At 47.2% G+C, this 12,501-nt stretch overlaps 1 protein-coding gene and 1 long non-coding RNA gene across 2 annotated transcripts; both read right to left on the reverse strand.

Annotated features, from left to right (window-relative positions):
* Positions 1–3,723: 3,723 nt before the first annotated feature.
* Positions 3,724–4,575, reverse strand: LOC116371736 (uncharacterized). The gene is made up of 2 exons (XR_004208993.1): positions 4,265–4,575; positions 3,724–4,174 (listed from the first exon to the last, which is right to left on the reverse strand). It is a non-coding gene; the product is annotated as an uncharacterized LOC116371736 (long non-coding RNA).
* A 1,113-nt stretch (positions 4,576–5,688) lies between these two features.
* On the reverse strand, positions 5,689–12,228 carry LOC109888160 (tomoregulin-2). Its single transcript, XM_031820725.1, has 9 exons — positions 12,128–12,228; positions 11,509–11,856; positions 8,565–8,665; positions 7,672–7,801; positions 7,540–7,587; positions 7,362–7,455; positions 6,701–6,849; positions 6,274–6,538; positions 5,689–5,875 (listed from the first exon to the last, which is right to left on the reverse strand). Exons 2-9 carry the CDS (start codon positions 11,687–11,689, stop codon positions 5,779–5,781), a joined length of 1,065 nt encoding a protein of 354 aa, XP_031676585.1. The 5' UTR covers positions 11,690–11,856; positions 12,128–12,228; the 3' UTR covers positions 5,689–5,778.
* Between the last annotated feature and the right edge of the window lie 273 nt (positions 12,229–12,501).

A 12,501-nucleotide genomic window follows, 5' to 3' on the forward strand; every position in this document is an offset into this window, starting at 1 on the left:
TTCATTCTTTCCTTTACACGGATCAGTCGTCCTGGTCCCTTTGCAGAAAAACAGCCCCAAAGCATGATGTTTCCACCCCCATGCTTCACAGTAGGTATGGTGTTCTTTGGATGCAACTCAGCATTCTTTGTCCTCCAAACACTACGAGTTGAGTTTTTACCAAAAAGTTATATTTTGGTTTCATCTGACCATATGACATTCTCCCAATCTTCTTCTGGATCATCCAAATGCTCTCTAGCAAACTTCAGACGGGCCTGGACATGTACTGGTTTAAGCAGGGGGACACGTCTGGCACTGCAGGATTTGAGTCCCTGGCAGCGTAGTGTGTTACTGATGGTAGGCTTTGCTACTTTGGTCCCAGCTCTCTGCAGGTCATTCACTAGGTCCCCCCGTGGGGTTCTGGGATTTTTGCTCACCGTTCTTGTGATCATTTTGACCCCACGGGGTGAGATCTTGCATGGAGCCCCAGATCGAGGGAGATTATCAGTGGTCTTGTATGTCTTCCATTTCCTAATAATTGCTCCCACAGTTGATTTCTTCATACCAAGATGCTTACCTATTGCAGATTCAGTCTTCCCAGCCTGGTGCAGGTCTACAATTTTGTTTCTGGTGTCCTTTGACAGCTCTTTGGTCTTGGCCATAGTGGAGTTTGGAGTGTGACTGTTTGAGGTTGTGGACAGGTGTCTTTTATACTGATAACAAGTTCAAACAGGTGCCATTAATACAGGTAACGAGTGGAGGACAGAGGAGCCTCTTAAATAATAAGTTACAGGTCTGTGAGAGACAGAAATCTTGCTTGTTTGTAGGTGACCAAATACTTATTTTTCCACCATAATTTAAAAATAAATTCATTAAAAATCCTACAATGTGATTTTCTGGATTTTTTTTCTCATTTTGTCTGTCATAGTTGAAGTGTACCTATGATGAAAATTACAGGCCTCTCTCATCTTTTTAAGTGGGAGAACTTTCACAATTGGTGGCTGACTAAATACTTTTTTGCCCCACTGTATATAAATATTTACAAACAAATATATTGGGGATTGTTGGTGTGGGGGTGCTGTGATAGTGACACTGTCGAGGATTTATTTAGAATTCAAGTCACACTTTACCAGCATGGCTACCACAGCATCCTGAAGCAATACGCCATTCCATCTGGTTTGGGCTTAGAGGGACTATCATTTGTTTTTCACCTCCAGACTGTGTAAGGGCTATTTTACCAAGAAGGAGAGTGATGGAATACTCCATCAGATGACCTGGCCTCCACAATCACCCGACCACAACCCAATTGAGATGATGTGCGATGACTTGGACCGCAGAGTGAAGGAAAAGCAGCCAACAAGTGCTCAGCATATGTGGGAACTCCTTCAAGACTGTTGGAAAAGCAGTCCAGGTGAAGCTGGTTGACAGAATGCCAAGAGTGGGCAAAGCTGTCATCATTGTAAAGGGTAGCTACTTTGAACAACTCAAATATAAAATATAATTTGATCGGTTTAACACTTGTTTGGTTACTACATGATTCCACATGTGTTATTTGGATTTCTTCACTATTATTCTACAATGTAGAAAATTGTAAAGATAAAGAAAAACCCTGGAATGAGTAGGTGTGTCTACACTTTTGACTGGTAATATATATATATACTTATATACTTATATATATATATACTTAAATTTAGCAGGCTAACTCCTTGATCCTGCTTTGTTTCATACATGCATTTTGCTGCACCTGAAACAACATCTGCTGAACACTTGTATGTGACCAATAAAATGTGATTTAATTTGATTTGATCTTAACAATCTGAAGAAACCCATTGGCTTAGACCAGAGGAAAATACTACCATCTAGTGGTCAGATTGAGTCAGTGCAGCTCAGACACCACCACACCAACACCTGGCACATTAATACACACACACACACACACACACACACACACACACACACACACACACACACACACACACACACACACACACACACACACACACACACACACACACACACACACACACACACAACTTATCCCTCCAATTCCTGAAGTGGATGAAAGAGCAGTGGAGTCAGACAGTCTGCTGTTGAGTGCACACACACACACACACACACACACACACACACCGGACACACACACACACACACACACCGGACACACACACACACATATACACACACACACACATACATACACACCGGACACACACCTCTGATGTTGTGTGACAGCTCTCTGGTGTTCTAGCAGCATCTGTGCTGACGGCTGGCGTGGCAGCATTGATTTCTGGGTAATGGCTGAGGAGCACTCTAGACATCGACCGCTCCGCTCCTCAAAACTGCCAGACAGTGGACACACAACACCTCTCTCCATCTGCCCCTTATACACACACACACACACACACACACACACACACACACACACACACACACACACACACACACACACACACACACACACACACACACACACACACACACACACACACACACACACACACACACACACACACACACACACACACACACAACTTATCCCTCCAATTCCTGAAGTGGATGAAAGAGCAGTGGAGTCAGACAGTCTGCTGTTGAGTGCACACACACACACACACACACACACACACACACACACACACACACACACCGGACACACACACACACACACACACACACCGGACACACACACACACATATACACACACACACACACATACATACACACCGGACACACACCTCTGATGTTGTGTGACAGCTCTCTGGTGTTCTAGCAGCATCTGTGCTGACGGCTGGCGTGGCAGCATTGATTTCTGGGTAATGGCTGAGGAGCACTCTAGACATCGACCGCTCCGCTCCTCAAAACTGCCAGACAGTGGACACACAACACCTCTCTCCATCTGCCCCTTATACACACACACACACACACACACACACACACACACACACACACACACACACACACACACAACTTATCCCTCCAATTCATGAAGTGGATGAAAGAGCAGTGGAGTCAGACAGTCTGCTGTTGAGTGCACACACACACACACACACACACACACACACACACACACACACACACATACATACACACCGGACACACACCTCTGATGTTGTGTGACAGCTCTCTGGTGTTCTAGCAGCATCTGTGCTGACGGCTGGCGTGGCAGCATTGATTTCTGGGTAATGGCTGAGGAGCACTCTAGACATCGACCGCTCCGCTCCTCAAAACTGCCAGACAGTGGACACACAACACCTCTCTCCATCTGCCCCTTATATACACACACACACACACACACACACACACACACACACACACACAAACCACAAACACGCACACAAACCATAAACACACACAAACCACCATAAACACACACACACACAAACCACAAACACAAACCACCATAAACACACACGAACCACACACACACACAAACCACACACACAAACCACAAACACGCACACAAACCATAAACACACACAAACCACAAACACACACACAAACCACAAACACAAACCACCACAAACGCACACACACACACAAACCACACACACGAACCACACACACACATGAACCACACAGACAAACCACAAACACACACACGAACCACACACACGAACCACACAAACCACAAACACACACACAAACCACAAACACACACACGAACCACACATACACACACACACAAACCACACACACACCTACACACACGAACCACACACACACACGAACAACACACACACACGAACGGTGGTATAAATTATTTATTCACAAGATTGAAAAAGGGTAACATCATCATCATTTTTCCATGTTGAGGTCCATCCGAGCCTATAGATATTACATTACAGTACTAACAGTCTAATAGTCCCATCGTGTTTCCTCCTCACAGTTTGTCTTCAGTGAGTCCTCAGGTCATTATCAATCCTGGACCTCTACAACTTTCATAGTCTAATAGTCCCATCGTGTTTCCTCCTCACAGTTTGTCTTCAGTGAGTCCTCAGGTCATTATCAATCCTGGACCTCTACAACTTTCATAGTCTAATAGTCCCATCGTGTTTCCTCCTCACAGTTTGTCTTCAGTGAGTCCTCAGGTCATTATCAATCCTGGACCTCTACAACTTTCATAGTCTAATAGTCCCATCGTGTTTCCTCCTCACAGTTTGTCTTCAGTGAGTCCTCAGGTCATTATCAATCCTGGACCTCTACAGCTTTCATAGTCTAATAGTCCCATCGTGTTTCCTCCTCACAGTTTGTCTTCAGTGAGTCCTCAGGTCATTATCAATCCTGGACCTCTACAACTTTCATAGTCAAATAGTGTCCTGCGTCTGCAAAGAGTTCTGGACCATTTTGGCACGTTGAGACACTTAGTAGGTTTGGAAGAGGATGGGTCGGATTAGATGAGTGAACAGAGGGGGTTTGTGGGTAGTGGTAAGTGTGTGACAAGCGGAGTGTGCTGTCTGTGCCATATGTGTTAGATGAGGCTTGTAGCAGTGCGGCGCGTGCTGTCTGTGTTTTCTGTGTGTATATACAGTTGAAGTCGGAAGTTTACATACACCTTAGCCAAATACATTTCAACTCTATTTTTCACAATTCCTGACATTTTATCCAAGTAAAAATTCCCTGTCTTAGGTCAGTTAGGATCACCACTTTATTTTAAGAATGTGAAATGTCAGAATAATAGTAGAGAGAATTATTTATTTAAGCTTTTATTTCTTTCATCACATTCCCAGTGGGTCAGAAGTTTACATACTCAATTAGTATTTGGTAGCATTGCCTTTAAATGGTTTAACTTCAGTCAAATGTTTTGGGTAGCCTTCCACACGCTTCCCACAATAAGTTGGGTGAATGTTGGCCCTTCCTCCTGACAGAGCTGGTGTAACTGAGTCAGGTTTGTAGGCCTCCTTGCTCGCACACGCTTTTTCAGTTCTGCCCCAAAACCTTCTATGGGATTAAGATCAGGGCTTTGTGATGGCCACTCCAATACCTGGGGACAAAGATCGTACTTTTTGGGGAAATGCCCTCTGGTCTGATGAAACAAAAATAGAACTGCTTGGCCATAATGACCATCGTTATGTTTGGAGGAAAAAGGGGGAGGCTTGCAAGCTGAAGAACACCATCCCAACAGTGAAGCACGGGGGTGGCAGCATCATGTTCTGGTGGTGCTTTGCTGCAGGAGGGACTGGTGCACTTCACAAAATTGATGGCATCATGAGGTGGGAAAATTATGTGGATAAATTGAAGCAACATCTCAAGACATCAGTCAGGAAGTTAAAGCTTGGTCGGAAATGGGTCTTCCAAATGGACAATGACCCCAAGCATACTTCCAAAAGTTGTGGCAAAATGGCCATCACAAAGCCCTGATCTCAATCCCATAGAAGGTTTTGGGGCAGAACTGAAAAAGCGTGTGCGAGCAAGGAGGCCTACAAACCTGACTCAGTTACACCAGCTCTGTCAGGAGGAATGGGCCAAAATTCACCCAACTTATTGTGGGAAGCTTGTGGAAGGCTACCCAAAACATTTGACCCAAGTTAAACAATTTAAAGGCAATGCTAACAAATACTAATTGAGTACATGTAAACTTCTGACCCGCTGGGAATGTGATGAAAGAAATAAAAGCTGAAATAAATCATTCTCTCTACTATTATTATGACATTTCACATTCTTAAAATAAAGTGGTGATCCTAACTGACCTAAGACAGGGAACTTTTACTCGGATTAAATGTCAGGAATTGTGAAAAACAGAGTTTAAATGTATTTGGCTAAGGTGTATGTAAACTTCCGACTTCAACTGTTAACGTGGTGTGTCAGATGTGAAGAGTAGCAGTGCGGAGCGTGCTGTCTGTATCGTACAGAGCCCCACTCTGCTTCTGGACAGACTTCCTCTTCTTCCCAGGGCTCTTCCTGTTAGAGAAATAACAACAGTCAAAACAACAGCAACAGTCAAAACAACAAAACCAAAGACAGCAACACCAACAGTCAAAACAACAACAACTGTCAAAACAACAACAACAGCAACAACAAAAACAGTCAAAAAAACAACAACAGTCAAAACAACAACAAGAACAACAGTCAAAACAACAACTAAAGTCAATAACAACAACAACAGTCAAAACAACAACACCAACAACAGCAACATTAAAATCAGTCAAAACAACAACAACAACAGTCACAACAACAACAACAGGCAGTGCAGAGTCTAAACAAATTAGAGAGTTGTGTCACGAAGCAGGATGGTCAACTTTGATGAGCAATCTAAACAGTCTGTATGTGTGTGTGTAAGTGTGTGTGCGTGTACTGACCTTGTGACACACAGCACCACCAGTGTGATAATGGTGATCTGCAGCGCTCCGATGACGGAGGCGATGAGAACATAACGGATCTTTCCAGATCCTGGAACCACAAACAGAACGTTGTAGTCCTTCCGCTCACACTGGGGCCCGCTGAACCCTGCATGACAGCTACAGGAGGGCGGGCCTAGGTTGTCAGGGTATTGACAGTCTCCATGGAGACAGTAGTTCCTGTAGCGGGAAGGACAGGGGATGTACAGGTCCCTCGGCCCCTCCCCTGAGAAAAGAGCACTGATATTTCACACAATGACATGTATAGCTTGTCTTTATTTATAAAACATTGCTTTTCTACATTTTGTGGTTCTAATGGAACTTGTGTGTGTGTGTGTTGCACGCGTGTGTGTGTATGTGTGAGGTATGTGTGTGTGTGTTTGTGTACCGTGGCAGTGGCCCAGGTGTGTGACCTCGATCCTCTCCTGTCTCTGACACGAAGCCTCCTTTACCTGACAGGGGTTGTCATAGGAACGGCCATCTGAAGCACACACAGGGTTGAAACTGATGTGGGAACAGTCGATGTTACACACACACCTAGGGAGAGATGAGACTCAGTACTGTGTGTGTGTTCATGTTCCTCCTGCATTAATGCACACAGGGTTGAAACTGATGTGGGAACAGTCGATGTTACACACACACCTAGGGAGAGATGAGACTCAGTACTGTGTGTGTTCATGTTCCTCCTGCATTAATGCACACAGGGTAATTGCTAAGTTCCTACATATTTAATGCTGTCTCATATCCACATTGTGCATTACTGAAATTCTACACCATTCTCTCTCCTCTCCTCCCCCTACCTCTCCATCCTTTGTCTCCCTCTTCCCCCTCCATCTCCTCCCTCCCTCTTCTCATCCCTCTCTCACCATACATCTTCTACCTCTTCCCCCTCCATCTCATCCCTCCCTCTTCTCATCCCTCTCTCACCATACATCTTCTACCTCTTCCCCCTCCATCTCCTCCCTCCCTCTTCTCATCCCTCTCTCACCATACATCTTCTACCTCTTCCCCCTCCATCTCATCCCTCCCTCTTCTCATCCCTCTCTCACCATACATCTTCTGCGTCTTCGTCACACTCCGATCCAAACTGACACATCTCACAGGACGAGTCCCTCTGTCCTACACCAGCCTCTCCAGAACTCTCTAACAGAGAGAGATAGAGATGTTGTGTGTGTGGTAACCTGTGTGTGGTCACATGTGTAAATGCATGTAGATAATGACTCAAACCTGGGAGAGAAACACCTTCACCACCATCACCTGATCCTGAACCAGCGTCTGCAAGAGAACATGATATATTTAGATTCAGGTCACATTCCGCAGCAAGACATTCTAGTGGAACAGACCCCAAACTAGTGGTACCTGTAGGACAAGGACCCAGAGATGCAGTGTGTATCTCCGTCTGAAGCTGACAGGCTTCCCGTCTCAGAAAACACTCATTCTGATATCTGTGATTGTTGGAACCACACACCGGGGAATAATCTGCACTACACTGCAGAGAGAGAGAGTGAGAGAGAGAGGGGAGAGAGAGAGAGAGAGGGGGGGGAGAGGGGGGAGAGAGAAAGAGAGGGGGGAGAGAGGGGGGGAGAGAGGGGGGAGAGAGAGAGACAGAGAGAGACAGAGAGACAGAGAGACAGAGAGAGAGAGACAGAGAGACAGAGAGACCGAGAGAGACAGAGAGACAGAGAGAGAGAGAGAGAGACAGAGAGAGAGAGAGAGAGAGACAGAGAGACAGAGAGACAGAGAGAGAGAGAGAGAGACAGAGAGAGAGAGAGAGAGAGAGACAGAGAGACAGAGAGAGAGAGAGAGAGAGAGAGAGAGAGAGAGAGAGAGAGAGACAGACAGACAGAGAAACAGAGAGACAGACAGACAGAGAACAGAGAGAGACAGAGACAGAGAGAGAGAGAGAGAGAGAGACAGCTTTCATTGATATGTTAAACTGAAATGTATTGATGTATATCTTCTGCAACCACAGTAGTGTTTCATATCTTTATGGCAGACATTCATGGAGATGTACTGATGTTGCTTATTTTACAAATTGTACAAATTGGTATGAACACTGTGTGTGTGTTTGTGTGTAATAAATAGGAGCAATGTGACTGGTGTTGCAACACAGAGAGGCTTTGTCCACTCAGAGTAAAAATACAAGATGACAGAGATGCCTCAAAGCAAAGAGAGAGAAAATAGGGAAGAAGAGACAGAGAGAAAGAAAGAGAAACACACAGAGAGAGAGAGAGAGAAAGAGAGATGCTTACCTTAAAGTCACAGACGCAGGTCATGGTCTCTGCTATCTTTAGACACTCCCCGTCATACTGACAGGAGTCTGTGTCACACTGGAAGTCCCTCTCCTCTGAATCTACACAGAGAGAGATAGAAGGAGGATCAACCATAGATCCACAATGGCTCTCTGAGGACCCACCATGGATCCAACATGTCTTCCAGTGGCCTTGTTCGTGCCTTGTTCACGCTCCACTAGAGCCCTGGGCTGTGGTAACTGCTGCCTGTGTGTGTCTAGCCTACGGTGTGTCCTCTGTAAAACAGATGGTGGGGCCAGAACAGCAGCACCATTACTGGGGTATTTTTACTTCCCGTTAATTTCTGTCTCTCTCCACCAAAGAACGGGGGAGCGAGGAGGAGGAGAGGAACAGAGGAGAGTAGGAACGACCACATTTTGTGAAGGACACACAGGGCTGGAAGAGTTGGAGGAAGAGGACAAGGCAACAAAACTGGTTTCTTTGAAGTTATCTGCAGCTGTTGACATTCAACAACTTTTACAGAGTCCTTCAGCCCATCCTAGCTGTCAATCTGATGTAGGGTCCACACTGGGATCAAGCTCTGTTGGTGCTTATTTCCATCCTGTCGTCCTGAGTCCAGCTGAGGAGAGGTTTCTTCACTCTATCTCCTACTCAGTTATATATATTCAACCTTTAAACTAGGAAGCTCCAGAGTTATAAACAATTGTTTTTTCAACAGAAAGCTCAACATGTGGATTAGTGTGTGTGTCTGTTAGCCTACTTGTTACAAGATGGGGTTGCAATGGGGTTGTATGTAATTGTGTCATATAAAGGGATCCAAATAGGAGAATCAGTCCTATTGCCTACCACTGATAACACATGGTACAACCTGATTACACGCACATCCACTCCTCAGTCAGACAGATCACACCAACACACTCCTCAGTCAGACAGATCACACACACCCACTCCTCAGTCAGACAGATCCCACCCACCCACTCCTCAGTCAGACAGATCACACCCACTCCACAGCCAGACAGATCCCTCACACTCCTCAGTCAGACAGATCACACCAACCCACTCCTCAGTCAGACAGATCACACCCACCACCTCCTCAGTAAGACAGATCACACCAACCCACTCCTCAGTCAGACAGATCACACCAACCCACTCCTCAGTCAGACAGATCACACCAACCCACTCCTCAGTAAGACAGATCACACCCACCATCTCCTCAGTAAGACAGATCACACCCACCCCTCCTCAGTCAGACAGATCACACCCACCACCTCCTCAGTCAGACAGAACACACCCACCACCTCATCAGTCAGACAGATCACACCAACCCACTCCTCAGTCAGACAGATCACACCAACCCACTCCTCAGTCAGACAGATCACACCAACTCACTCCTCAGTCAGACAGATCACACCCACCCCTCCTCAGTCAGACAGATCACACCCACCACCTCCTCAGTCAGACAGATCACACCAACCCACTCCTCAGTCAGACAGATCACACCAACTCACTCCTCAGTCAGACAGATCACACCCACCCACTCCTCAGTCAGACAGATCACACCAACCCACTCCTCAGTCAGACAGATCACACCCACCACCTCCTCAGTAAGACAGATCACACCAACCCACTCCTCAGTCAGACAGATCACACCAACCCACTCCTCAGTCAGACAGATCCCACCCACCCACTCCTCAGTCAGACAGATCCCACCCACTCCTCAGTCAGACAAATCCCTCACACTCCTCAGTCAGACAGATCCCACCCACCCACTCCTCAGTCAGACAGATCCCACCCACTCCACAGTCAGACAGATCCCACCCACTCCTCAGTCAGACAGATCACTCCCACTCCTCAGTCAGACAGATCCCTCCCACTCCTCAGTCAGACTGATCCCTCACACTCCTGAGTCAGACAGATCCCTCACACTCCTGAGTCAGACAGATCCTACCCACTCCTCAGTCAGACAAATCCCTCACACTCCTCAGTCAGACAGATTCTACCCACTCCTCAGTCAGACAGATCCCTCACACTCCTCAGTCAGACAGATTCCACCACTCCTCAGTCAGACAGATCCCTCCCACTCCTCAGTCAGACAGATCCCTCACACTCCTCAGTCAGACAGATCCCTCACACTCCTGAGTCAGACAGATCCTACCCATTCCTCAGTCAGACAAATCCCTCACACTCCTCAGTCAGACAGATTCTACCCACTCCTCAGTCAGACAGATCCCTCACACTCCTCAGTCAGACAGATTCCACCACTCCTCAGTCAGACAGATCCCTCCCACTCCTCAGTCAGACAGATCCCTCACACTCCTCAGTCAGACAGATTCCACCACTCCTCAGTCAGACAGATCCCTCCCACTCCTCAGTCAGACAGCTCCCTCACACTCCTCAGTCAGACAGATCCCTCCCACTCCTCAGTCAGACAGATCCCTCCCACTCCTCAGTCAGACAGATCCCTCCCACTCCTCAGTCAGACAGATCCCACCCACTCCTCAGTCAGACAGATCCCTCCCACTCCTCAGTCAGACAGATCCCTCCCACTCCTCAGTCAGACAGATCCCTCCCACTCCTCAGTCAGACAGATCCCTCCCACTCCTCAGTCAGACAGATCCCTCCCACTCCTCAGTCAGACAGATCCCTCCCACTCCTCAGTCAGACAGATCCCTCCCACTCCTCAGTCAGACAGATCCCTCCCACTCCCCAGTCAGACAGATCCCTCCCACTCCTGAGTCAGACAGATCCCTCCCACTCCTCAGTCAGACAGATCCCTCCCACTCCTCAGTCAGACAGATCCCTCCCACTCCTCAGTCAGACAGATCCCTCCCACTCCTCAGTCAGACAGATCCCTCCCACTCCTCAGTCAGACACAACTCTCATTAACATTTCACCTTCATGTTTCTACACTTCCTGCAAGTCAACACGTGTTGTTGTTGTTTACCAGAGCAGTTCCAGCCGGTAGGAGTCTGACAGGGGCTGAGGGAAGAGGTGGGAAACGCTTGGAGCGGTCTCATCTGTATCCACATCACAACCGTCATGGCAGCGAGCCAAACCCGGTCAAACCTTGTCCATATCCACGACGGAGGGCGTCTGCGCTCGTGACGCCCCTCTTGGAGATGCATCTCATGGGCAGGAGTTGCACCCTCTCTCCGGTGGCTTTTGGTCTGGGATGGAGGTCAGCCGAGTGAGAACACACATTTTCCGACACCGAGGGCGTCTGCGGTGCGGAGTCCCAGCAGCGGCTATACAGGTCTGAGTTGCTGCTGGTGGTTTGAAATGCTCCGATGCGCTGTGTGTGTGTGAGAGAGAGAGAGAGAGAGAGAGAGAGATAGTGAGGAGTGAAAGAGAGAGAGAGAGAGAGAGAGAGAAGAGAGGGAGAGAGACAGAGAGAGACAGAGAGAGAGAGAGAGAAGAGAGACAGAGAGAGGAGAGAGGGAGAGAGACAGAGAGAGAGAGAGAGAGAGAGAGAGAGAGAGAGAGAGAGAGAGAGAGAGAGAGAGAGAGAGAGAGAGAATTCTTAAATGAAACTCTTCTAATCGTGCCGTTAAGCCAGTACTCACTACACAACTGTTTGGCAGTAGGTTGTAACTCTTCAGATGGTTTCCTCTTGGTGTCACTGTCACTCAGTGAAAATGTGATAGGCTAATGCCTGTGATGTCTGCGCGACTAGTTGCCTTGCAGGGGAGGAGGTGCCAAGGATATCCTAGAACACCGATTGGTTTACGAGATGGGTGTGAATGTGTGTGTGTGTGTGTGTGTGTGGTACCGAAATGTGCGTTATGGCTCACGTGACGCGCGTGGGGGGTCTGTGTAGTGGCACAATTGTTCAATTGACTTAGCTCCCACCAAAACCGGTTGTCGAAATTCAATTAAGCCACTGAATCTCGTGAAACATGTTTTCTCTGGGCAGCTGGATGACAGAAATAAAACAAAG

This window comes from Oncorhynchus kisutch, unplaced genomic scaffold (assembly GCF_002021735.2).
Source record: "Oncorhynchus kisutch isolate 150728-3 unplaced genomic scaffold, Okis_V2 scaffold3610, whole genome shotgun sequence".
Classification (NCBI taxonomy): Eukaryota; Metazoa; Chordata; class Actinopteri; order Salmoniformes; family Salmonidae; genus Oncorhynchus; species Oncorhynchus kisutch.

Coding starts and splice junctions, on each gene's coding strand:
- LOC109888160 (XM_031820725.1), bottom strand. CDS start 11,689: ATGCATCTCCAAGAGGGGCGTCACGAGCGCAGACGCCCTCCGTCGTGG. Junction 8,666..11,508: donor TACCGGCTGGAACTGCTCTG/GTAAACAACAAC, acceptor CTCTCTGTGTAG/ATTCAGAGGAGAGGGACTTC. Junction 7,588..7,671: donor TCTGGGTCCTTGTCCTACAG/GTACCACTAGTT, acceptor GTTCTCTTGCAG/ACGCTGGTTCAGGATCAGGT.